This window comes from Leptosomus discolor, chromosome 1 (genome assembly GCF_034619465.1).
Source record: "Leptosomus discolor isolate bLepDis1 chromosome 1, bLepDis1.hap2, whole genome shotgun sequence".
NCBI classification, from domain to species: domain Eukaryota; kingdom Metazoa; phylum Chordata; class Aves; order Leptosomiformes; family Leptosomidae; genus Leptosomus; species Leptosomus discolor.
The window spans coordinates 134,960,208-134,983,203 of NC_141391.1; the positions used below are offsets into that span (position 1 = coordinate 134,960,208).

At 46.7% G+C, this 22,996-nt stretch overlaps 2 protein-coding genes across 2 annotated transcripts in view; one reads left to right on the top strand and one right to left on the bottom strand.

The window, feature by feature from the left end:
- The window catches only part of A2M (alpha-2-macroglobulin), a 30,456-nt gene extending 13,465 nt beyond the window's left edge, over window positions 1-16,991 (top strand). The window contains exons 15-36 of the mRNA XM_086465497.1: window positions 1,003-1,152; window positions 1,904-2,074; window positions 2,705-2,846; window positions 4,576-4,684; window positions 5,032-5,260; window positions 5,531-5,657; window positions 6,296-6,417; window positions 7,755-7,806; window positions 8,331-8,414; window positions 8,798-8,974; window positions 9,468-9,552; window positions 10,683-10,839; window positions 11,179-11,253; window positions 11,540-11,705; window positions 12,684-12,907; window positions 13,463-13,681; window positions 13,979-14,106; window positions 14,454-14,544; window positions 15,279-15,347; window positions 15,774-15,876; window positions 16,117-16,158; window positions 16,966-16,991. Coding sequence (XP_086321623.1) covers window positions 1,003-1,152; window positions 1,904-2,074; window positions 2,705-2,846; window positions 4,576-4,684; window positions 5,032-5,260; window positions 5,531-5,657; window positions 6,296-6,417; window positions 7,755-7,806; window positions 8,331-8,414; window positions 8,798-8,974; window positions 9,468-9,552; window positions 10,683-10,839; window positions 11,179-11,253; window positions 11,540-11,705; window positions 12,684-12,907; window positions 13,463-13,681; window positions 13,979-14,106; window positions 14,454-14,544; window positions 15,279-15,347; window positions 15,774-15,876; window positions 16,117-16,158; window positions 16,966-16,991 — 2,748 coding nt within the window. The remainder of the gene's footprint in view (window positions 1-1,002; window positions 1,153-1,903; window positions 2,075-2,704; window positions 2,847-4,575; window positions 4,685-5,031; window positions 5,261-5,530; window positions 5,658-6,295; window positions 6,418-7,754; window positions 7,807-8,330; window positions 8,415-8,797; window positions 8,975-9,467; window positions 9,553-10,682; window positions 10,840-11,178; window positions 11,254-11,539; window positions 11,706-12,683; window positions 12,908-13,462; window positions 13,682-13,978; window positions 14,107-14,453; window positions 14,545-15,278; window positions 15,348-15,773; window positions 15,877-16,116; window positions 16,159-16,965) is intronic.
- A 3,933-nt stretch (window positions 16,992-20,924) lies between these two features.
- LOC104340303 (alpha-2-macroglobulin) overlaps window positions 20,925-22,996 on the bottom strand; it is a 41,158-nt gene continuing 39,086 nt past the window's right edge. The window contains exons 35-37 of the mRNA XM_086460914.1: window positions 22,829-22,931; window positions 22,529-22,570; window positions 20,925-21,034 (exon numbers count right to left, since the gene is read on the bottom strand). Coding sequence (XP_086317040.1) covers window positions 20,925-21,034; window positions 22,529-22,570; window positions 22,829-22,931 — 255 coding nt within the window. The remainder of the gene's footprint in view (window positions 21,035-22,528; window positions 22,571-22,828; window positions 22,932-22,996) is intronic.

The following is a 22,996-nucleotide window of genomic DNA, read 5'->3' on the forward strand; positions in this document are numbered from 1 at the left end:
CAAGTGATTTACATGCTTAGATACTGCTTTCCTCTCTGAAAGTACCCTGAATTCAAAGCTGTTGTCAGACCAGATAGGACAGACTTTGGGCTATCTCTATGCTAAAGAATTTTACTAGTAGCAAGCTTACTACAGCCCTTGTTCTGCCATTTCCTGAAGAATTTTGGGTTTTGCAGTCTCAAGATTATGAGTCTACCCTGGAAGACGTGGGGGGTGTCAGCAGAAGGCATGCTGTAGTCTGGTTGAGACATTAAGGAGACTGACAGCTGGTGCTGCTTTGTCAGGCAACATGTTTACTCTGAGGATACTTTGATCATTGCATGTTAGGGGAGGATTTGTACTGCTGAGGAGAGGGAAGATTTATGCAGGTCAGCCATCTTATTACAAAATCATGTGAGATGGTGATGACAAAAATTCTGCTAGCAAGAACTTCCAGTGCAGAGGTTGGCAGGGGTTCATTAGACTTGTGAGTTAGGTTTTGGGGAAGGCACAAAAGTCTGACAGGCCTCAACCAACAGTCCAGTTCTTCAGAATCATTACCAGCCAACAGATATTCCAATATTGCTCCAGGGCATCACTGCTTCTCATGTTACCAAAGAATCTGCTAAGCAAGGTCTTTGCAAGCCTGTTTTCCCTCCACATACAGTATCTGGGTGCAGTACAGAGAATGGGCCTGGTTCAAGACCATGCCCAGCTGCCTGAACAGATCTAGCCACTATGCAGGATTATGTCGTCACGTTCACAGTGGCCATAAAACACAAAACTGCCTTGAAAGTTTTGTGAGCAACTGTGATTCTTGAAGTTGCCAAGAACAGTTAGGGCTGATTCCTCAGGCACTGCAGGAAGGAAACACAGCTCTGCAGTAGCGCAGAGGGAGTGTTTGTGTGTCCGTGTGTGTTCATGCGTATGTGGGCTTTGTGAGGTTGGAACTAATGCACTCAACTGGAGAGAAAATCCCTGCAAGGGTATGACATCTGTGACGTAGTTTTCCTGTGGCTGCAGGTGGAATTAAGCTTCTCGCCTTCTGAAGGCCTGCCTTCCTCTGATGCTCACTTGCTGTTCAGAGCCTCCCCGAACTCCCTCTGTGCTGTCCGTGCTGTGGACAAGAGCGTTCTCCTCATGAAGCCAGAAGCTGACCTGTCACCCAGCTCTGTAAGTGTTTAGTCTGTGGAGCAAGTTGGAGCTCAGTCAGAGCAAGTGCAGCCCAGTGCTGGAGTGGAAACACTGAGCAGTGCCTCTTGTCAGTGCTGATACAGGAAAGCTGCCCTGTGCTGTTTCTTGCTTCCTCCTGTGGGCGAAAAAATAAGAACTGGGCAGCAGCTGTTTCTCAGGGGCTTTGTGCAACTGTGCGGATGGTAATTAGGAAGCTCTTTTAAGGGGACTGCTTCTTTTGGCCAGAGCCAAACACTGTTGTGTGTTTGATGATCATTTTTCAGTTACTCTCTCCGGCCATGGATTAATTTTCTTGGACTAGCATCTGGAAGTGTCAGAGAGTTTACTCCCCTCATGTCAAGCAGCAAACAACAATCACTAAGTAGGGTGAATTATTGCAGATGGGCTGGCCAGTGTGATCTTTTATGTATAATATAGCCATATTCTATATAAATATATAATATATACTAGTATATACTATATATTATACTATATATTATATATAAATACATAATATATAGCCATAATAACCAGAGTAACATGCTGTTCACACAAAAGAGGCAGTATCTCCAAATTTGGATGTCTTTTTTCACTCCAAAATTCCCATTGCTCCCACCACAGGGAGGACTATGGCAATGTGGATGTATGTGCAGGTGATGTGACTGTTATGTTGCTTGCATCCAACTCCCTCAGTTGTGTTTTATGACAGTGGACACTGAAAATGCCAAATACCCTAACTCTTTCTGCCTAGGTGTATAGCTTGCTGCCAGTGAAAGAATTGCATGACTATCACCATGGTCCAGACATGCTCTTGGAGGAGCCCCTGGAGAACTGCATCCCCTTGAAGAAGATAGTTCTGAATGGGATCACCTATTCTCCAGTAGTGGAGACAAATGAAGAGGACACTTATAGCATCCTAAAGGTATAGCCCTCTTGCATGATTAGGGAGTGGAGTGGGAGAAGGACTGAGAATGCTTGAGCTTTCTGTGGCATGATGCAATGTAACAAGGGAAGGGTTTGTGAATCTGGATGATCTGACACTAATTTTTATCCACACGCAAGTTCAGTGAGAGTCCTAAGCTTCGCCTGTCCTGTCAGCTTTGCTCCCCACTTGGTGGAAAAGGTATCAATCTCAAAGTTTTCTTCTTACGGGAAAAGCTTTAAGGTTGACTTGAAATGAGGTTCTAACAGAAGGTAAATAATTCTGTGCCATTACAGTTACCCCAAATAAATTGATCTGTCCTCGAGCTGCATCGTAGCCACAGACATTTTCTTATAGAGAGAAAGCTGTCTATCTACTCCCTGGCTCATCCTGGCCCCTAGGCTGGAATTGGACTGGAACCAGTGCCCTAGAAACAGAGGGGATCTGTCCTTTTGTCTCTCTGAGCCACCCAGGCACCCAGACCCAGGGTTGGGAGGGCCATCTCAAGGTCCAATTCATAGACAGTAATAGCTTCTCCTTTTGAGACAGTAAAATACCAATGTCAGGTCTGCTGTGTAAACCTCAGCAGGAATCAGTAACAAAAAAACATGTTGGATTTCTCTCCTGTAGGAAATGGGTTTAAAGATTTTCACAAATACCAAGGTGAGGAAACCTTGGTATTGCAGCACTGAGAATTACGTGCCTACAGGAGCCCACCTTCCATCACCTTCAGCCATGTCTGGAGCACCTATGCATGCGATGAGGACAAGCGGTAAAGGAACTGGGTTTTGTTACAAACTCTGTTCTGAGCAGAGATCCTGTCTGTATTTTGGGGTGAATACCTAAACAAGAGTTGGGGTGTTGAACTGAACCCTTGAAAGTAGTACTGCGTTCACAGATTTTAGCTTCCGCATGAGTGTGAGGCTTATCTCTTTTGCAGCATTGTGAAGGTCTACAGACAAGCTTTGATCACTCCACATTAGAAGTCAGCAAAACCAGGTAGTTTTCAAAGACCCTGGCAGAGCAGAGGATATTATTCTGCTGCTTAATTCTCTGTTCACTAGGCTCTTTGTTGACTTCTTTTCCCAGATATCACTTCAGGGGTCTCCAATACCATTTTCAATCTGTCCTCATTGACTCATCCAGTTTTATATATGGCCAATACCAGATGAAATGGATGACAAAATTTTCGTTGACAAGTTGGTAGACTTTGGGGGCTTAAAATGGTAAGATGCGTGTGGTAGAAGTCCAGTCTCAAATGGACCCACCTTATTTCTAAAAGCTATCTCAACTCTTACACTGTAGCTGTTTGGACGACAGAATTGGCCATATCATCCCCCAGAGTCTCATTAAGGGAAATATCCTAGAAAATCTAAGTTATTCTAACTGGATAACTGATTCAGAGAGTTTTTGCTTGGCACAAGAACCTGTGCTTTTGTACACGTCCAGTTTTAAGACAATTTCAACTTCTGACAGAAGTTGCTGAGGTGCAGGATAGATGCTTTTTGATTATTTTAAACTGAAACAGGCAGCAGTAAGAAGATTGAAATACCATGACAGACAAGTGCAAGCAAGCCACATGTCATCCTTGCTAGGAGCTTTGTGATACAGCTCTGATAGAACCTTTCAGTCGTGCCTTGAGACCTTCTCAGACTCTGGAGGTGCCTGTTGTACAGATAGTACGCATACTTGCTAGCTACACAATTGTTATCCAAATGTAGAAACTGATTTAGCCAAAGTAAAGATGAAAAAACCTAGAATTTAGTTAAGAACTTTTCTTCTTTGTCTGTTTGGGTAGATTTCTCTTTCTGTTTGCAAAAGGCAAGCAAACCAAGTCCCACCAACCTCATCTTTGTTTTCCAGTTTCAAAAACAAAGTGAGATAAAGGCTTATTTTTTACCAAATTTCATCCAAACTCAGAACATTTTATTGGGAATAAATTTTGCATGTGAAAATTTTTAGTCAAAAAGTCTATTTTTACCACTCCCAAATTCCAGCTGCATGTTTTTAGTTGGAGCATCTTTAGCTTAGTTCTTGAGGAGGCCATAAATTTGGCAGGGAAGTGGTTTTCTGAGTCACAGTGACCCTACAAAAAGCACTGCAACAGAGAGATGTTCCATTGCTAGCTGGCCTGATAGGATGGAGAAGGTTGTTAACACTGTACCTGAATGGAAAAAGGCAGCTTGCACAGGAGGTCACAAATAGCTCTTCGCTCTAACATCTTTGTTTTAACCTTGAGAAGTGCGGCCCTACCTTTGAGGTTTGCTGGAGACCAGTGGGAAATAATGGAAGGCTAGCTCCTCTTGCTATTAAGCCGGGACCCTGAAACTTCACTTCTCTTGGTACCAGTGATCACTACAGCCACAGTAAACATCTGCTGCCAGCAGTTTCTGATTGCTACATAGATTGCTGCTTTCTCAAACCGAAGCATGATGCTGATGTAGGTCTTACTTGTTTGGAATTATCGGTAGTTGATTTCTTTTCCATCTCATTACATTCAGGCCTTCAGTCAGGTAGATTTTATAACATGTTAAGCACTCCTGAAGAGCTGACGGAGACAGTCCGGAAGTATTTTCCAGAAACTTGGATTTGGAGTTTAGTATCTATAAGGTGAGCACCTTAAGCTAGTTCCTTCTTTGTTAATAAAACTGGTTTTATAAGGTGGAAACATGAATTCCCACATGTTTGCAAAGCCTTTTCAATGCCAAAAAGTCCTTCACCATTTGCAAAGATCACTTGGAAATCATCTGAGATGGAATTACCTTCAGCTGTGGTTAGGTTTGTCCAAGCAGTGGTCATGGGTCTGGAAGAAGATGTGGGGTGGCCCTACAGTTACAAACGTACTGTGCCCCGTCATTCACACAGGCAGTACTGGTCAGTAGGCCAAAAGGGGTACAGATAGTCACCAAAATGCCATAAAAATCATCTTTCTCTCCTTGCTGTCTGTGCTTCACCAGCTCTGAGGGAAATGCTGATCTAGATGTGACCATCCCTGACACCATCACTGAGTGGAAAGCCAATGCATTCTGCACTTCGGCAGACACGGGCTTTGGTTTGTCCACAACAGTGTCCCTCAGAGCCTTCCAGCCCTTCTTCGTAGAGCTCACCATGCCCTACTCTGTGGTGCGTGGTGAGTCCTTCACACTGAAAGCCACCGTTTTCAACTACCTGACTGCCTGCATCAGGGTAAGGAAGGTTTATATCCTTCTCTGTACTTGTGTAACTTCTTATACACCTCTTGCCTTCACCTAGCCTTCTTATCTTATCTCTGAGTATCCCTAGACTCTTCACCCCTGAAATTCTTATGTTATTCCTCCTATATAGTCCAAATACAAAACCCACAACTCCAGCTCCCTGCTCCTTTGCTAATGAAGAGACAGCTATTGCTATGGCTTCCTAGCTCCCTGTCTCTCATGATTACCCTTAGCTGATTACACCTCTCTCTACAACTGGTAGGTCAGTGTGACTCTGGCTCAGTCTACTCATTTCCTGGCTACTCTAGTGGAAAAGGAGGAAGAATCTCATTGTCTCTGTGAGAACGGGAGGAAAACTGTGGTTTGGCTGGTGACTCCCAAATCTCTAGGTAAATGTCTCAGGGTGCTGAAAACTGCTGGGCGGGTTTCTCTGTGCTGTTCTCATTCGGTGTTTGAGCAACACAGTTTCCTGGGAAGCACTGCAGCTGAGTATCTGTCTCATCTGGGGTTGTTTGGGAGGCAAAGGCTGGCGTGTCCAAGGCTATGTCTGGCACAACACGCAGTACCATCAAGCCTTACGGCTCTTGGACAACATCTTCTGAAGCCAGAGACACTGCTGGCCAGCAGGGACACTCTATCAGCTTCTTTCCTCCCAGATATTAGGTGATTGCCCCAAGAGATCTTCATACTTTGTTTTCACTGTTGTTTTTAGGTGTTATGGTAGCAGCTGTGGTGTGCATGCAGCGTAGCAGTGTCTGAACAGCAGTGAGGCTGGTGCGTCCCACCACTGTGGTGTCCTAGGTTCTGGAAAAGAGTCACCAAAATAGTCACCTTTCAATGGTAGTGCAGCTCATCTGCTCCAGGATGGCTTCTGATATAGATAGCTATGTTGTGGCAAAGAATCAGGGCCCAGGTGTGACAGAAAATCTACATCCATGGGCCTGCAATTTGAAACTCCTGGAAGTCACAGTGACTCCCATTTCCCTGGCACTACCCAGCAGGGCTGGCTGACTCCTGTTTCCTCCAGGGCAGGTAGAGTTCTCAGTGAGCACTGAGGCCCTGCAGAACCAACAGCCCTGTGAGAATGCCATCGTGGAGACCCCTGAGAAAGGGCGGAAGGACACAGTCATCAAACAGCTGCTGGTGGAGGTATGTGGGCTGTGGGAAGGGAGGACTGATCTTTTGCACAGGCTAGAGTGTATGCTGTGATGCAATTGGTCAGGATGCTAGATAATCTCATCTAGGCTACCTTTCCCATGAAAGGTTGGACCAGATGACCTTTCGAGGTCCTTTCTAATCTGGGCTGGTCTATGATTGTATGAGATCAGTACACAGTGTGGCAATACGATGATCTTATATCATCTTTATACTTTGGCAGTGATGCATAAGGACTGCAGGTTAATAATGCTGTGCAATGTGTTTCCCAGTACTCTAAACTTTCCCTATCCCCTACTGTAGCAGGACTCCTACTCCAGTCAATTCTTCTCTTTATCTCCTACCTATCACCTCCTATTTCAGTACACTCACTTTACAGCCTCTCTCCTCCTTTTGAGACACCCCCAGTAAGTTTGCCAATCAGCACATGCTGTCTCTCTGCTCATTGAGTGGCCAAGACACTGCCTTTTAACTTGAGTGTTATTCAGTTCTGGTTTGCTACTATAGTCTGACACCAGGATGAAGGTGGGGAATTCACAAGCACCTATGGGAATTCAATGCCTGTAGAGCAGTCCCCTCAAAACTCCTGATATTATAAAAGTCCATGAAAATATGTTAAAATTTTACAGCTTTCCTGTGGCAAGAAGAGTTGCTGATGCGATGTGGTACAGAAGAAAGTATTATGTGGCAGTATTGCATATCCTTTATAGGAAAATCCTGGTTTATTATACTGGGTGTGGTAGTCTGACAGGTAGATTCTATGTTCTTAGCTTTTCTCTGTATCATAAAAATCCCTAATGTTTGCCTACTATGTTGTATGGTGTCAGAAGTGTCACCAGATACTACAGTGTACAACATCTTCCCTTTCTATTATGAACAGACACATTTTTTTTCCCTAAAGCATCTGCAGCATTATGATAAATAGTACTGCAGACATCTCTTCAGGACAGCCCTCTAGAGCTACTGTGAGCTTTTGCTAACAAAAGCACTTGCAGTAATGCTGCAGTCCTTTCGTTACAAGGATGTTAAGTGTCTCTCGCTGCGCACAATATGTGCAGGTCAGCCATGTGATAGTCCTGCAGTGTTCTCCTCTCCTTTTCCTGTCCTTCCTCCACATACAACACCAGTCACTTAGGATCATATTTCTTTTACTTGCTTAAGTTATTATTTCAAAGCTCTGTATTTCAGGAAGTGTTTGTTACTGCCTCTCCTTCTTCAGTTCACTCACTTTTTTCTTCATGTATCCCTCTGTATTAAGGATTCCCCTCTCTGGCTATATTTTCTGTCTCGCTAACTTCTCACATCTCTTGTTTTCCTTCATCCCACCCAAGCCTGAAGGAGTTGAGAAGGAAACAGCCCAGAACTCTGTGCTTTGTGTAAAAGGTAAATCTCGTTCTTCCCACCCTCTCCATTTGTTCCTGTGTGGTTTGATGAGTGGGACCTGCCTGGTGGAGGAAGATAGTGCTGCCTCTGTTCATATTCCAGATAGGCTGATATTTTTAGGTAATCAAACCATGCCCCATCAGTTGGCAGCCTGAGATGTGAGACAGAAGAAAGCCCTAGAGATTGGACCACCCTGACTAAGCATCAGGGTATGAGCTAGGACAGATTTAGCATGACTGTTTGCATCCCTATTCTCTTGTGCGCTGACACTGGAGTTACAAGCGCTGTCTCCTGTTTTCTAGTGCACCCAGGAAAAAGCTGTAGATACGTAATCTACAGTGCCTAACAGTGACTGGTGGCTGTTTAATGCAGAAATTGCCTTATAGACAGGGAAAAATGAAGTGACTGAGGTCAGGGTGTTTCTAATAGGAAGTGTTCCTGTTGTTTCACTGAGGCTTCCTCCCCTTCTATTAGCCATTTCTTGGGACTGCACTGAAGCTCTTTGGGTCTTGTTTCTCCCCCAGGAGTGCCTGTGAAAGAGAAGTTTTCCCTATTGCTACCGTCAAATGTGGTACAAGACTCAGGCAGAGCATATTTCTCCGTGCTGGGTAAGTGAACAGCCTGGTAGAAGAACCATGTGCTGTTTCTTTCCCTCTGTTGGCCTCCTATCTCACAGCTTTTTCTCCTGGTTTCCAGCATACCTCACTCCTGACTTTGATCCCTTCTGTCTTGAGCACTTTCCAGTTGTGCTCTTCCTTTCCCCTTTCTGCATGTTCCTTTGTTGAAGATTCTTTCCCAGTGCCCTAACCTTCCTCTCATCTCCCTCTTTTATTTTCTCTGCTGTTCTGTGTTTCATTCCAGGATCTTTATCAATCCAGATTCTTTTGTTCTTCTCTGTCATCATCTGCTTCTCTCTTTCAGTAGCTCCCTCTGAATCTAACAGCCAGCCCTGAATATTGTTAGTATCTCTCTGGTATCTCCTGCTCCCCAGGTGACATCATGGGCACTGCCATGCAGAACCTGCACCAGCTCCTCCAGATGCCATTCGGCTGTGGAGAGCAGAACATGGTCCTTTTTGCACCCAACATCTATGTCCTGGACTATTTGAACAAGACAGGGCAGCTGAGTGAGGAGGTCAAATCCAAGGCCATTGGATACTTAGTGAGCGGTGAGCTGGGACAGGGCTTTTGCTTCTGCTTTGGCTTTTTTCCAGATCCTGCTTGGGGTTGTTCTGTCAAATGTTGGTCAGATGTGAAAAGAGAGCTTCTCTCATGCACATATGGTCTCTGCTGTATGCCTGAGAAGGCCCTTCACTGCTTTTTCATTCACTATTTTCTGTTGCTTAAGCATTAAGGTGTCTGACCATTGCAGCCACTTTTCTCTGTTCCATAATTGGGTTGCAATGCAGTGCAGAGTTGTCAGGTGACCTGCTATAGTGACTTGTCCGTTGTCATTAATGTGTCCTGCCTTCCTTCTGATGAAAGGCAGGTATTGCTTCTCTTCAAACAGTACAAACACTGTGGGGATGTATCAGTGCTTCTTATTGGCTAGGACTGACCTTCTCTCTCATTTGCCTTTGCTGATACAGCTGTTTTTCCCTTCCCCCATCCCTCAGCAGACTTTCTCTGGCATCTGAATCTTGCTTTAACTCTCCATTGCAGGTTATCAGAGGCAGCTGAACTACAAGCACCCAGATGGCTCTTATAGTACTTTTGGACCACGTTATGGACAAGTGGGGAACACCTGGTGAGATTTCAATGTCACATATGCCTCCTCTGTATGCTCCTCTTTCTCACCTACACATTTATAGTAAATGCTGCATGACAATAAATAGGAAATGCTGTTGTAGACCGGCAGGCTTTCCAGAGTTGGTGTGGTCACTGTGCTGCCCCCTACTTGATGAAATAGGCTGCATCAGCCAGTTATGTAGCTGAAGCACATCCTCCCACCAGCATCTCTGGGGACCATGACAGACAAGAAGGAAATGGAGATAAACTGAGAAAGAAGGGAGCAGGGATTTCACATCCTGACTGAGGAAGGCTGAAGAGTTGCAGTGTCAGCTCTTCTAGACTAGCATCTGCTGAGAAGGCTGCTGGGAAGCGTGTTTCCATATAAGTGGAACGGAAGATAATCCCAAAGCAGTACTGTATAGTTTTTTTTTCAAGAGGGTTTGTGTGTTACTAAGCAAAGTCAGCCTGGAGGAGAGTGTGTTTGCCAGTGTGACTTACTGCAAAGTTTTGAGGTTTTCCAACATATTGCCATGCATTTTCAACTAGGTAAGACTAAGAATGGATGATTTAATCAGCTTTGGTTTGCTTTTAGTTTCTGAAACAGTAGTTGGCTTCGCACCACATAACTGCTTTGTCTCCATAACTGCTTGTAACAACCCTAGCAAAAGCTCTTTTAATATGTTCTTCTTTACTTTAAAACTCTAGGGAGCTCTGGGAAACCCATGAGGCATGGATTTCTAATGCAAGAGTCCTGCCAGCAGACCATGAGCTAGTAGGGTTTTAATTATTCTTCCCCGTAATTTTGAGTATTACTGTTATGCAGATCTTCAGCTAATTGGTATACTTTTTCCAAGAGGATTTTTTTTTTACAGATCAACAATCACTGTCTTTCAAACTGTAGCTTCAACACAAAGGGATCACAGGGTTTTACAAGCCAAGAGTAGGACAAGAAATCAAGGTGGGAAGCAGTTTTTTGATAGATTTTTTTGAGGTGAAGATGTAATATACATGTGGTCTGACTAATTGGTCCACAGTTCCCCAGGCCTTCTTTCCTTTCTCCAGACAGATGATGTGCACATGGGCCCTGTCACCTGAGATGAACAACAAGCCCGCTCAGGCCCTTTCACTGCTCTTTCTTCCTTTCAGGCTCACAGCCTTTGTCCTCAAGTCCTTTGCGCAGGCTCGGCCTCACATCTTCATAGATGAGAAGCACATCCAGGATGCTTTGGTCTGGCTGTCCTACAAACAGAAGGAGAACGGCTGTTTCCACAGTTCTGGAACACTCCTGAACAATGCTATGAAGGTAACATGTCTGCCTGGTTGTTTTTTTGTGAGGCTACAACTTGGCCATGAGTCAGATGGGTCCAGCTGAGCTTCTTGAGCATACAGGCAGATGGGAAATTCCCATGTCAATGGCAAGCACTAGGCAGCCAGACGCCGTTCTGTACAATCGCCACAATAGGAATGAGAATGAAGGCTACCCTGCTTTTTTAAGTGGTATTGATACCTCCACATCAGCTGTAAGTGGGAGGAGGCAAGCTAAGGGTCTACAATGCAGAATAAATTATTCTTAATGGAGTGGGAGAAAAGACTGAAGATAAAAACCTAGGTGGGGTCAGTATCTACCTTTGTTTCCCTGCAGGGTGGAGTGGACAACGAGGTCTCACTGACAGCCTACATCACTATCGCATTGCTGGAGATTCCTCTGCTTGTAACTGTATGTGGCTGCACTCTAACTTGAGTCAGTTATGTTGTGTCAGTTTATGATGCCGTAGAACGGACCAGAATTTGCTCCAGGTTGGAAAAAGGATTTGATTGTTGAGCCCTGTGATGTAAGAATTATGTGCTGTCGATTTTGGCATTTCTGGAACATACTGTACCCTACTTGTCCTAGACCTCATTCTAGCAGACCCCTCCACAAAGTTCAGTGGAAAATTGTGCTGATAGTAAGGAAAAAACCTCATTTCTCCCCAGATTTCTACTCACTGGTTATCTCCCCTCAGCACTCCGTGGTGCGTAATGCTCTGTTCTGCCTGGAAACGGCAGCAGATGAGAAAGAAAACCACGTGTACACCAAGGCACTGATGGCGTACGCCTTTGCCCTGGCTGGGAAGGAGGAGAAGCGGAAGGCATTGCTTGTCTCACTTGAAAAGGAAGCCGTGAAAAAGGGTGAGTGTTCCTGGTGGGACATCTCTTGCTTCCAACCCACTGGCCTTACATCTTCCCTTGATAAAATCACATTTATTGGTGGGGCAATGGCTGCAGGAAATGGGTTCTGTGGGTGGGGAAAGGCAGAGGGAGAGGAATGACTTGTACAAAGGGGCTGCATTTTTGAGAACTCCCTCTTGGTGCCCAGTCCTACTTCTCTGCTCCAAGGGAGTTCCTCAGGAAGCATCAGACACCATCCCATGGGTGCTAAAGTGTAGTTCTGCTAGTGTCTCTCCTCAGTCCACTTCTCTTGCCTCACCAGGCATTGCTTTGCAAAGGCTTAGCAATGTTTATGGCCTCTCCTTCCTTCCAGTGCACGTGCTCAACATAGAACAAAGCTGTCCTATGCAGCACAAGGCATGGTAAATCAGAGCTGGATGTGCTGAGAGAGAAAACAAACATACAGGTCATTTTGAAGGCCGTTGCATAAGCTCTGAGTCTTCCATGAAATCACATAATGACTCAGAAGCATTCTGGTAAAGTCAGGCCGGCCAGTGGGTTTGTCCAAGCGTTGGGGAGCAAGGTTGTGAAGGAAGTATCTCCAATGCCTTTCGCCTTCTCTGCCTGCAGGCGACTATCAAGCCCTGGCCACATTCTTTCAGTTGTTTTGCCTGACCCCAGCATCTCTGCACAAAAAGGGAAGGAGTGGCACCCTTCTTAGGTCCCTGGTTCCTCAAGGTGCCCAAGCCCATAAATGTCTGTGTGAATCTGGAGTCTAGGACAAAGTGGCACCCAGGCCTGAGGACTGAGCCTCAGCAGTCTCAGACTAGTTGCAGCAAGGGAAGAGCTGTCTAACCCTTCCTACTTCATCCTGCATGAAAGCTGCATCCAGAATGCTCCGTCCTCCCAACCAGACTAGCAGCAGATTGAGAATTCCCTTGCAATAACGAGTAATTATCGCTTGTTGTCTTGTCTCCGTGCTCCCTGCCTCCTGTGAAGATGGGTCTGTTCATTGGCAGCGGCCTGGGAAAGAGCCAGAAGTTGATCTCCCGTACTATCGCTACCGAGCTCCCTCTGCTGAAGTGGAGATGACAGCGTACGTGCTCCTTGCTCACCTCACCACGCAGCCGGCACCTTCGCAGGAGGAGCTCTCGTTTGCATCTCTTATTGCAAAGTGGATCAGCAGTCAGCAGAATCCCAGTGGAGGCTTCTCCTCCACCCAGGTGAGCTGCTTCCCTCACACATCAACGTCAGAAGATGACAAGTGTCAGGGACCCAGATGGGAGCAGTGTAAGGTTTGCCAGGGCAGGGTCTGCAGCCCTGCAGTATATCCCTGCCGTACATACCATGGTTGCCAAGCTCCGAAGAGGCTAGTATGTCAGGTAGTGCCCCTGGGAGCGACTGATGCTTTGACTAATGACGTGGTTTTCTTGACACGGTGGGGATGAACAGTAGGGCCACAAGGGACATGTGTCTGTGCCGTGGGAGAGGGCTCCCACTGCCGTTGGTTTGTGCATATGAAGTTGCTGCTTCACCCTGTGGCGAGCGACCGAAGGCTGCGCAGACTTCGACACCAGGGAGCTCAGGAAACAAGAAACTGCTGTGCAGAGGACAAAGGAAGGGAATGGAGATGTGCAAAAGCTGCTCTTTCTCTCTGACCTTTCTACTTAAAACTGGAGAAAGCAAAGAAGGGAGGGGAGGGTGCCTGCCGACAGCAAAGGGCAGGCTGTGGAAAGGCTAACTGCATCCCCCTGGGTGTTTGGACCCGTGTCTTTCAGGACACAGTGGTGGCTCTCCAAGCCCTGTCCCTGTACGGAGCTGTCACCTATGCCAAGAGCGGAGGAACTTCCAAAGTGACCCTGCGATCTGGAGGGGACTTCCAGCAAGACTTCCAAGTGGATCCGACAAACCGGCTGCTGCTCCAGCGTGTGCCCCTGCCCCAGGTGCCAGGGGAGTACAGCACAGAGGTGTCTGGCGAAGGATGCGTCTACCTGCAGGTGCGGGTGATGGGGGCAGGTGGCATCCTGGGAGGGGAGCCCCTTGCCAGGCAGGAGCCAGGGAGAGGGCAGAAGGGACAGGAGAGAGGGGAGAAGTAGGAGGGAAGGCTCTGGGAGAGGGAAGAGAAGAATAGAGGCAGGTGGAGGAGAAAGAGTGGGAGGGAAGGAGGGAAGGATCCGCACTGTGGAGGAGCTGTGAAAATGGGAGAAGTGGGGAGGCTGGATGGGGAGAGGATGGTTTCTCTCACGTGTTGATCACGCACACACGCTCACACAGAGCTGCTGGCTCTCCTCTAGACAAGCCTGAGGTACAACGTGCAGCCAACGCAGGAAGATGCACCCTTCGTACTTCAGGTGTACACAATCCCAGAGACATGTGTGGACTCCAAGGCTCACAAGGTCTTTGACATAGGCATAAACGTCAGGTGAGTCTGTGTTTGGCTCTGAGCCTTCCTGAGAAGCCATGGGAGCTGGAGGAGGTCTGGCTGTCCAGGGTGAGCCAGTCTGGAAGCCCTAGAGGGGCATTGCATCCCCAGGAAGGTGGACAGGAAGCAGCTGGGCTGGGAGGAGAGACTGCGGAGCAAAGACGTGTGCTGCTGTGGTGGAGCTGTGTGGGCATCCCCGGGCTGGGCTAGCGAGAGGCTGCATAGATGGTTAGGAGACCCTGGCATAGCTGGAGAAGGTGCTGGACTGCCAGGACGTGGTGGGGTGTCAAGTGTTACCCCCAGCTTCAACTCAAGGTGTATCATGTCTTTGTTGCTTGGTTCCTTAGTTACACTGGGGAGCGCAATGGCTCCAACATGGTGATTGTTGATGTGAAGATGCTCTCGGGATTCATCCCCATGAAGTCCTCCATCAGGAAGGTAGGAGCCTGTTTGTCGAAGAAGTAACGTCCAGCTTCTTATGTTTAAGACACCTTCCAAGTGTGTGTAGCAAACTAGAGGGCTTCTGGGTTTGAATGAGCTTGATCTTGCCACTGTCATCTGCACATTTGCCATGTAGAATCTTGTCTTTTCACCCCTGCCTCATGGCCAGTACAAGAGGAGACAATGTGATGATTTTAGGAAAAATAGGCTCAGTAATTTTTTCTTTGGGTTGGTGATGTGCACCTCGATTATCACTAGGTACTGATAGCTCCCTAAAAGTGTTGTCTGTGCATAGGACATTCAAAAGCAGTGCTGCTTCCTTTTTCCCTCTCTAATCTGACTACCTCTTATAGCATTATAACTGCTTAGTACTTGGCTTACTATTTGAGATGCTGAGTAGGTGCATGGTCTGGAAAATAAAGGCCATCACAAGATACTGCAGAACTAGCAAGCCAGAAGGCATGTATTTTCACTGAATCATTCCATCACGGTGCTTGAACCAGTGCTCAGTCCCTGCTGGAGCCAGGCTGTACTTCATCTGCCAGTCTGGCAAAAGGAAAGCCTGGGGACCATGATACCTAGTGGCACACCAAGGAGGCAGTTCCGTGCTGCTGCCTTAGTTCCCTGTGTACCCCAGTGTTTCATCCACAGTACAACCCCTCCTTAGGGTTGTGATAGGCGCACTAGGACACCACCCTCAATGCAGTAACATTTTGGTCTTCTTTCTTCAGCTGGAAGGCCACCCCGTTATTGAACGCACAGAGTTGAGTACCAACCATGTCCTAGTGTATCTGGAAAAGGTGAGTATCCATCTGAGGTGAGGATGAGTCAGAAACACAGGCATTGGGACATTTGGCCATATAGGGCAAAAGGTCTGGGACTCAAAACTACCATGGCTCTGACAAGAATAGGACTGAATCTCACACTGACTTTTGCTGACCTTTCAGACTTACTGGTACGTCCCTCCCAGCCCTCAGCAGGCTTTCCCTCTGCCTTGCACACAGATAGGGCCCTGACCTCCTCAGCAGCCACAGCTTCCCACAGTGTGTGGAAAGGCCACAGGGTTTCTCCTTGCCCCTCGGCCAGGCCTGCAGTCCCCGCACCCCACAGGGCCCAGCCACGGGTGGCAGGGGAGAGTGAGGGAGCCTGGGGGCAGTGCAGAGGCACGCGGGAGCCTGGGGGCAGGGCAGAGCCACTCCTGAGCCTCCATCGCTTCCGTTCCCCAGCTGAGCAACGAGACCCTCAGCTTCTCCTTCACAGTGGAGCGGGACATCCCTGTGCAGGGCCTGAAGCCAGCTCAGGTGAAAGTCTATGACTACTATGAGACAGGTGAGTGCGGGGCTGGGGGTGCCCGTGGGAGCGAGGGCGGGCAGTGGGACTCACGGAGGGGCACGGGAGCTGTGGGGACCTGCAGCTGCCTGAGCTCTCCGAGCACTGAGGGGAGCGGAGGGCTGGAGGCCACCACCCTGTCCTTTGCCCTCGTCTCCTGCCCAGGAAAAGTGTCTGTCTGCCAGGAGTGCCGAGGGGCTCTGATAACCTGCTTTCTCTCCCTTCCCTTCTGTTTTCCAGATGAGTTTGCCACACAGGAGTACAGTGCTCCCTGCACCACAGGTAGGGTGCACAGGAACAATGGAGATGTTCCAGCATGAGCTATTGCAGGTTGTCTCAAATTAGTCTTTGCAGACCTTGGGTTTCCTCAGTCTATCAATACTCCCAGCATTTTTCTTCACTGTGCCTATTGCATTCTCTAGGCATGCCTCAGTACAGGGATGAAAAGCAATGCTGTCACCCAATGTCCTGTGTAAGATCGATACAGTTTTCATTGTGGTTCACTGAGAATAGCAATCCCAGTGTTACTGCCTTAATTTGCACAGAGGCACTTGTCTTTTCCCGCATGTGTGTGTCACATTGTACAAACTGAAAGATTTGAAAATCTCCCTTGATTGAAATCTCCCTTGGGACTGAACACCGCACTCAACCTCCTGTGTCTCTGCCCTTTTCAGGGCCACATTTGCCATGCTGCAAACCCAGAAGGGTACTGAGGAATTGTCTCCCAAACATCTTGGTGAAATTTTGACATTACTCACATGTCTTTAGTGCGGACTTTTCAAACTCTGTCCTGGGTTATTTTTTGCCTTCCTTTGGGAAATCCAAGTGCTGAGAGAGAATGTGTACTAGGATAGTTCACGTATGTCCAGGATAAATCTGCCCCCACTCCCTGTAGCATGGATATCTTGAATGTGTCCAGCCATTCCCATTGTGTCATCTGTCTGCAACTGGGCACTTTTAGGTGAAGCAGTTTCCCACATTTTAACGGGGCTTGAACTCATAGCCACCAGAACACAAAGAAAATGCCCAGGGCTCTGGACAGCACTTCACCAGGATACTTATCTCACACTGTTCTTTTCCCACTGCCAGCCAAGTCTGAACAGGGAAATGCCTGAAGAGCACATCCTGTCTGAACCTTGCTGGATCAGCTCATGTGTCTCTGCACCTAGAAGATCTTGTTGAGGAGGACTACTGAAATGTTAGAGGAGGACACCTCAACACCAAAAAGGAAGTAACACTGTAAATAAATTCTTAATTCTCGTCAGATGCCTCTAGCCTTATTTTTTTTTACCTTGTCTTGCCTCTCCTCCCATCCATACCTCAGACCGTGTAATGGCCTGAAATTTAAACCCAGAGCCATCCATGGCAAAGTGGTGTTTGGCAGCTCCTCAGGAATACCAGAAGGCAGCCAGCGTTTGGCAATGGGGAGGTTCGTCTCCATACTTGCCAGTTCTCCAGGAGCAGAGGAAATTGTACCTGATCCATTATGCACTGGAAGCTTCGCTCCCTGCCTCTAAAAGCAGGTGTTTTTTGAAAGATAATCCTTGGACATAAACCTCTGATCACTTATCACCTTTGATCCCACTGTGAAATCACTGCAATGAAATGGAAGGACGGTGTGAACCCGTCCAATCTGATCTTTCACAGCAGGCTAGACAGAATTGAAGAGAAGACCTGTGTACTTTCCCATTCTAGCAGTGAAGACATTGTCTCCTGGTTTCCAAACAGTTGAAGTGAAATCAGAGAGGGACTGGGAACTTAACAGTGTAATTTTCAAACAAGAACCACCTTATAAGCCAAACCTCTTGAGTTTTTCATGAGAACGTTATCCTCTTCTCCTCAGTGGAGGCCTTAGATCTCTTCTGGGGTTTTTTTGAGTAATATTAATACAGATTTTTTTTCACCCTCACAACTAGACTTACAGAGCATCACCAGAGTTCAGTGTGGAGGCCCTGGATTCCCATCTGGTAGTTTGGGTTAAACTTTTTGCATGTCATTTTCCAAATGATCATATTCTTTCTAGTCTAGATCTCTCGCAGGGCAATCAGCCTTACTTCAGTTGGTCATACACCCTGTGTATTTTATCTACATGGTTCTGCGTGCAGAGGTGTCTTTGACCCTGCCAATGTAAGCTTAAGCAAACACACGTATACAAGTCCCTCACACAGCTTCTTTCACATACGCAGACCCAGGTTGTCAAGAACATAAGCCACTGATGCAGCAAAGAACTTCTACTTGTTTCAGTGACACTGAAGCTCTTTGCATTGTCATCGTCCAGGTGGATGTCTCAAGACCCACTTTCCCCTTTATGAGCTAGGATTCCTCACTGTGAGAGGGAAGCATTTTGCTCTTGCCCTTTTTATGGCTAGTCCCCTCTTGTCCCTCTCTATGGGGTCATGAGAAACGCAGTCCCAGCTGAGACTGTTAGGGGCAAGCAGGTTCAAAAGTGCCAGGTCTGCAAACTTGTGCAAACAGACACAGGTCTGCAAATATAAAACCTCCTTTACAGCAGGCTGTAGATGGATGGCAACAGCTCCTTCATTTTAACTTATTTTCTGGTAAGTACTCTACATGATTATGGTGTTGGATTTTTTTCTGCCTCAAATGAAACAAAGTGATCATCAATGATAATTTAATTTAATTTAAAAGTCTGTAAGATCACTGGAGTATGTTCCATTCACAAAATCTGGATAATGGCTTTCTACCATGGAAAGAGTTAACACGTTTTGCTGCCACCTGGTTTTAAATTGGACCACACCTAACTGTTGCCCATCATTAGACTGTGACTCATCAAAGTCATATACTTGCAGGTCCTCCATATCATACCATGTAGGAAACTTTAGCAAGGCTACCTTAAGGAAGTACAGGAATGTCTAAACATTGAATCTGAAGCATGACATCCTTGAAAGGCACATCACAATGGTCTAAAATCAAAACTGTTTAATTCAGCAACCAAAAACTATGTTGCTTTGAGAACTAGGAAAAGTAATTGCCTCATGGCAGGAAATTGGATGGTTTCACTATTTCTAAACTAAAACAAAATACAATTAGTATTCATGCTTGATTAGAAATTTTGCTCAGCTGTCACGGAAGCCAGTTCATTCCAGAGACTTCTCCGAATATGAGGTGTCAAAAATTTCTTGAGTGAGCAAATGCCAAACATCACGAGACAAAGTGACATAATATTAATATCTAGTAAAACAGATGAAGAACTTTATTTATTGTCAATAACGCTGTTTAGATAGGCACACTAAAAAAAATTGGATGTAACAACTAGCTGTGCATACTTTGGATACACAATAAGCCATGATACCTAACAACAAGCATTTAACGAGAATAAACAGTCACATAAGATCTTTCTGCCATTCAAAAGTTAAAACCAGAAATTAACGGGACAAAACCAAGAAAAGTGTAGCATTCGTAGAGGTATCTTAAGAGGACTATAAACAGTTTCATCAAAGCAACTCTGTGACTTAAATAAATGTCCCATTTAAACCAGACCTTAGTAGATAGGTTACTGGAAAATGCCATTAGCTTCTCCTTGGGAATCTCCCAGAAGCAGCAGGCACAAGATATGGAAGTTTTCACAAGAAGGCTCAAGCTTCAACTGAAGAATAGGCCGTTATAAGTTAGCAGCTGAAGGCAGAGTGCATGCACACATCCCTCCGGCCCTGCCATGCACACTCTCATCTTAGAAGAGGGCAGACTGTGCATCTCCTCCCACTCTTCTACAAGCAAGAAACAATTCTGGAAGGGGTGTCTATGGAGAGCATCACAGAGGTGGAATTTCATGTAACATTAGCTGCCTATCAGTGGGAGACATGGATAGGCGCCTGCAGAGACCAGTTCAATCAAGGTTATGGTTTCTAAGCCAGTAGAGAGAAATTATTTTCAAGAAGTACATGTCCTTCTCTGTTGATAAGACAGGATCTCACATGACAAGTTCAGAGCACATAACACTGAGAGGGCTACATTAGAAAGGCTGACCCCAACTTAAATCATTCCTTCCTCTTTTGTTTTTCTTCTTTTTTTTTTTTTTTTCTCCTTGCTTGTCAGCCTTATTGCCTTGCACTCAGGCATGGCTGGATGGGATGTTCTTCAACCTAAGAAGCCTAGGAGATTAAAGCTGTGACTGGAGGCTGAGCAGGAAAAAACAGATTTGGGAATAAAATGTTCAAGAATCATTGGTGAGTACAGTTAATTTATTTTTAAAGTTCATTTCCTGTTCCTTGCAGTCACTATTTGTGTGTCACTCCATAGATGGTGGTGGTAGTGAGGCAGGCAGATTCCAGCAACTCAGAGTATTCTTCATACATTGGCCTGGTCTACTTCCTCTGCAAGGGGAAGAAGATGGAAGGAGTTATATATCCCAGTTCCCTCTCTGCATATTCATTTGGCTGAGTATGACTGTATGCCTTTGTTGGTACTAGTGCTATTTCGTTAAATCTATTTTCACTTCAACCCATGGGTCTTCTCTCCTTTTCCTGCTTCTCCCTTCCTGGCTGATGAAGGGTTGTCGGGTGACAGAGCAACTATTATAGTTTAGCCCCAGATATGGGCTAAATGTAGACAACAGTACAGGAAAGTGAGTTGCTGTTTGTCCAGGGCTGAGGGTCATCCATAGCATTCAAAACTCATGTCACCTTCAAAGTTATGTGAGGTTGAGAGAGGGGTGAGACTCTGACCCACTGGGAGAGATAAGCAGAGTGGGATTTGTCACAGCTGAGATGGACACAGGAGCACAGTCCAAACAGGCAGCAAGGATGTTCACTGCAGCAATGAGACATGCTCTTAAAAGTGTATTTATTTCCCTGCAGAGAGTGGAAGGAATCTGCTGCACCAGTGCTATTCAGGGGAGGGAAGGAGGCTTTCTGCTTTGCAACTGAGATCTGCCTTTTAGTCAGTGCAGACTGCCTTTAGGCACCTAGACCAGTGGATGGACCTCTTAACTAGCAACTTCCCATCATCCTTTCCAAGGAAGATAAAATCTCTGCCTTTTAATGGACATGGGGAAGACCAGCCTAAAATCTAAAGCCTCCCCATTAGCCTCAGACTGGATAACCAGACCACACCAATATACCCTTTGGAAACGCTTTACTGTCCACTCTGTCTGTCTTGGGACTCATGCACCTTTTTTCCATGAAAGGAGGCTGTAGGCCTAGAATCGGCAGAACACAGCTGTGCCTAAGGACACAGACCAGATTAGCAAGCAGTATGGAGTAAAAGTGTGTGAGCTCAGGCTTTTTTTCCAAGATATCAGATAAGAACACGAAAGAAGATAAATTTCAGCATTTACCATCCACAAGAGAAAAAGTTTTTGCCTTCCCTGAGTTGAAATCACTTTTTCTCTGCTCTCAGGTGCCACAGTTGGGCCCTGTTAAAAAAACAATTCCCAGGGTCTCAGTGCTTTCCAGAAGCTTCCATATTCCAAACACCTGAAACTGAGTAACTGATGGGAAGCCAGACCTGCTAGTCTTCATATTGGAAGACTCTATATAGGACAGGAGAAGTATGCCTGGTCAGGGCCTTCCACAGAAGCTCCTACATTACCTGTGCTCCTAAGCCAAACACATATGGCCTTGCACTGCAGAGAACCCCCCAAAGATCACAGCCTCTCTGTCCTGCCAGCTCAGACTCCAAACCAAGACTGAGGGCTGGCTGCCTAGGGTCATGAGGAATACCTGCCTCCTGAGAGACCCCTCTCCTGCTTGGGCAGCTGGGTATCTGAGCAGGAAGCAGCTATTGCTCCATATAGTACTTACCAAAGGCAAACTTGCCATCTCTCAGGATCCAGGGGGAACGACATTGCTTAAAGTTGTGCTGCAGTGTGCCAACACCACTGTGCGCTTTGCCACATAGAGCTGCTAAAAAGGCTTAGGTGTCATATTGGGGAATTATGATCATCCAGCCCCTCCAGATGAATTATGTGGCTGTGTGTGGGGGCCTACCTACCAGGGCAGTTTTGTGTCACCATAGAAGAGAAGCAAGACCAAGTTCCTGTAAGAGCCGTAGACCTACCTCTTCAATAGCAAGTGTTGTGAGGGATTCCTCTGTAATGAGGACTCCCTGTTGCAGGTATGGCTCCATGCTCCGAGTAGGAAGTGAGGGGCTAAGAACAGCTTTAGTAAAAAGGTATGCCAGGCTTGGGAAGGAGGTTCTGGAGCATGGTAGGTCATACCATGACATACTGCTTTATGGATTGTCTTTTGATGGTCCTGATTTGCTCTATTGCTCCAGATAGAGTGCTTTTGGGGAGAAGCGTGCAAGGTGAAAGAGCCAAATTCCCTCAGCATGATCCCACAGCTACACTAGCTGGAGCTTTGAGGAAGGACCAGAGGATACTTCAAATCTGAGACAAGAATGATATAAAAACCTTGAACTCAAAGAGGAAGTCCAAGGGGCAGTAACAGAACAATAGGGACACAAACTTCATTCAAACCAGGAGAACCTGACTGCTGAAACCACTCTGAGAACTGAGAGATTTTGACTGAGACGACAGCATGGTGCCTACTGTGCTCTCAGTTTTCTGTGCCTGTAAATTGGACCAATCTCATCCAAATGAAGCAGAGAGAGACAAACACTGGCTGGAATACCAAAAATAAAATGAAGAAGATGTAGAGAACTGAGAAGAGAAGGGCTCTCTGTACCCTACCTGTGGTGCAGGGAGCGCTGTACTCCCGTGTGGCAAACTCATCTGGAAAACAGAAGAGAAGGGACTTTCAGAGTCACCACTGCCCAAACCTGCCCTCCCCTCCAACCCCACCCATGATATTGTCTGGCCACTGCCCAGGCAGGAGATGTGGTTGGGAGGGCAGGGTGGTGGCCTCCAGCCCTCCGCTCCCCTCAGTGCTCGGAGAGCTCAGGCAGCTGCAGGTCCCCACAGCTCCCGTGCCCCTCCATGAGTCCCACTGCCCACCCTCGCTCCCACGGGCACCCCCAGCCCCGCACTCACCTGTCTCATAGTAGTCATAGACCTTCACCTGAGCTGGCTTCAGGCCCTGCACAGGGATGTCCCGCTCCACTGTGAAGGAGAAGCTGAGGGTCTCGTTGCTCAGCTGGGGAACGGAAGCGATGGAGGCTCAGGAGTGGCTCTGCCCTGCCCCCAGGCTCCCGCGTGCCT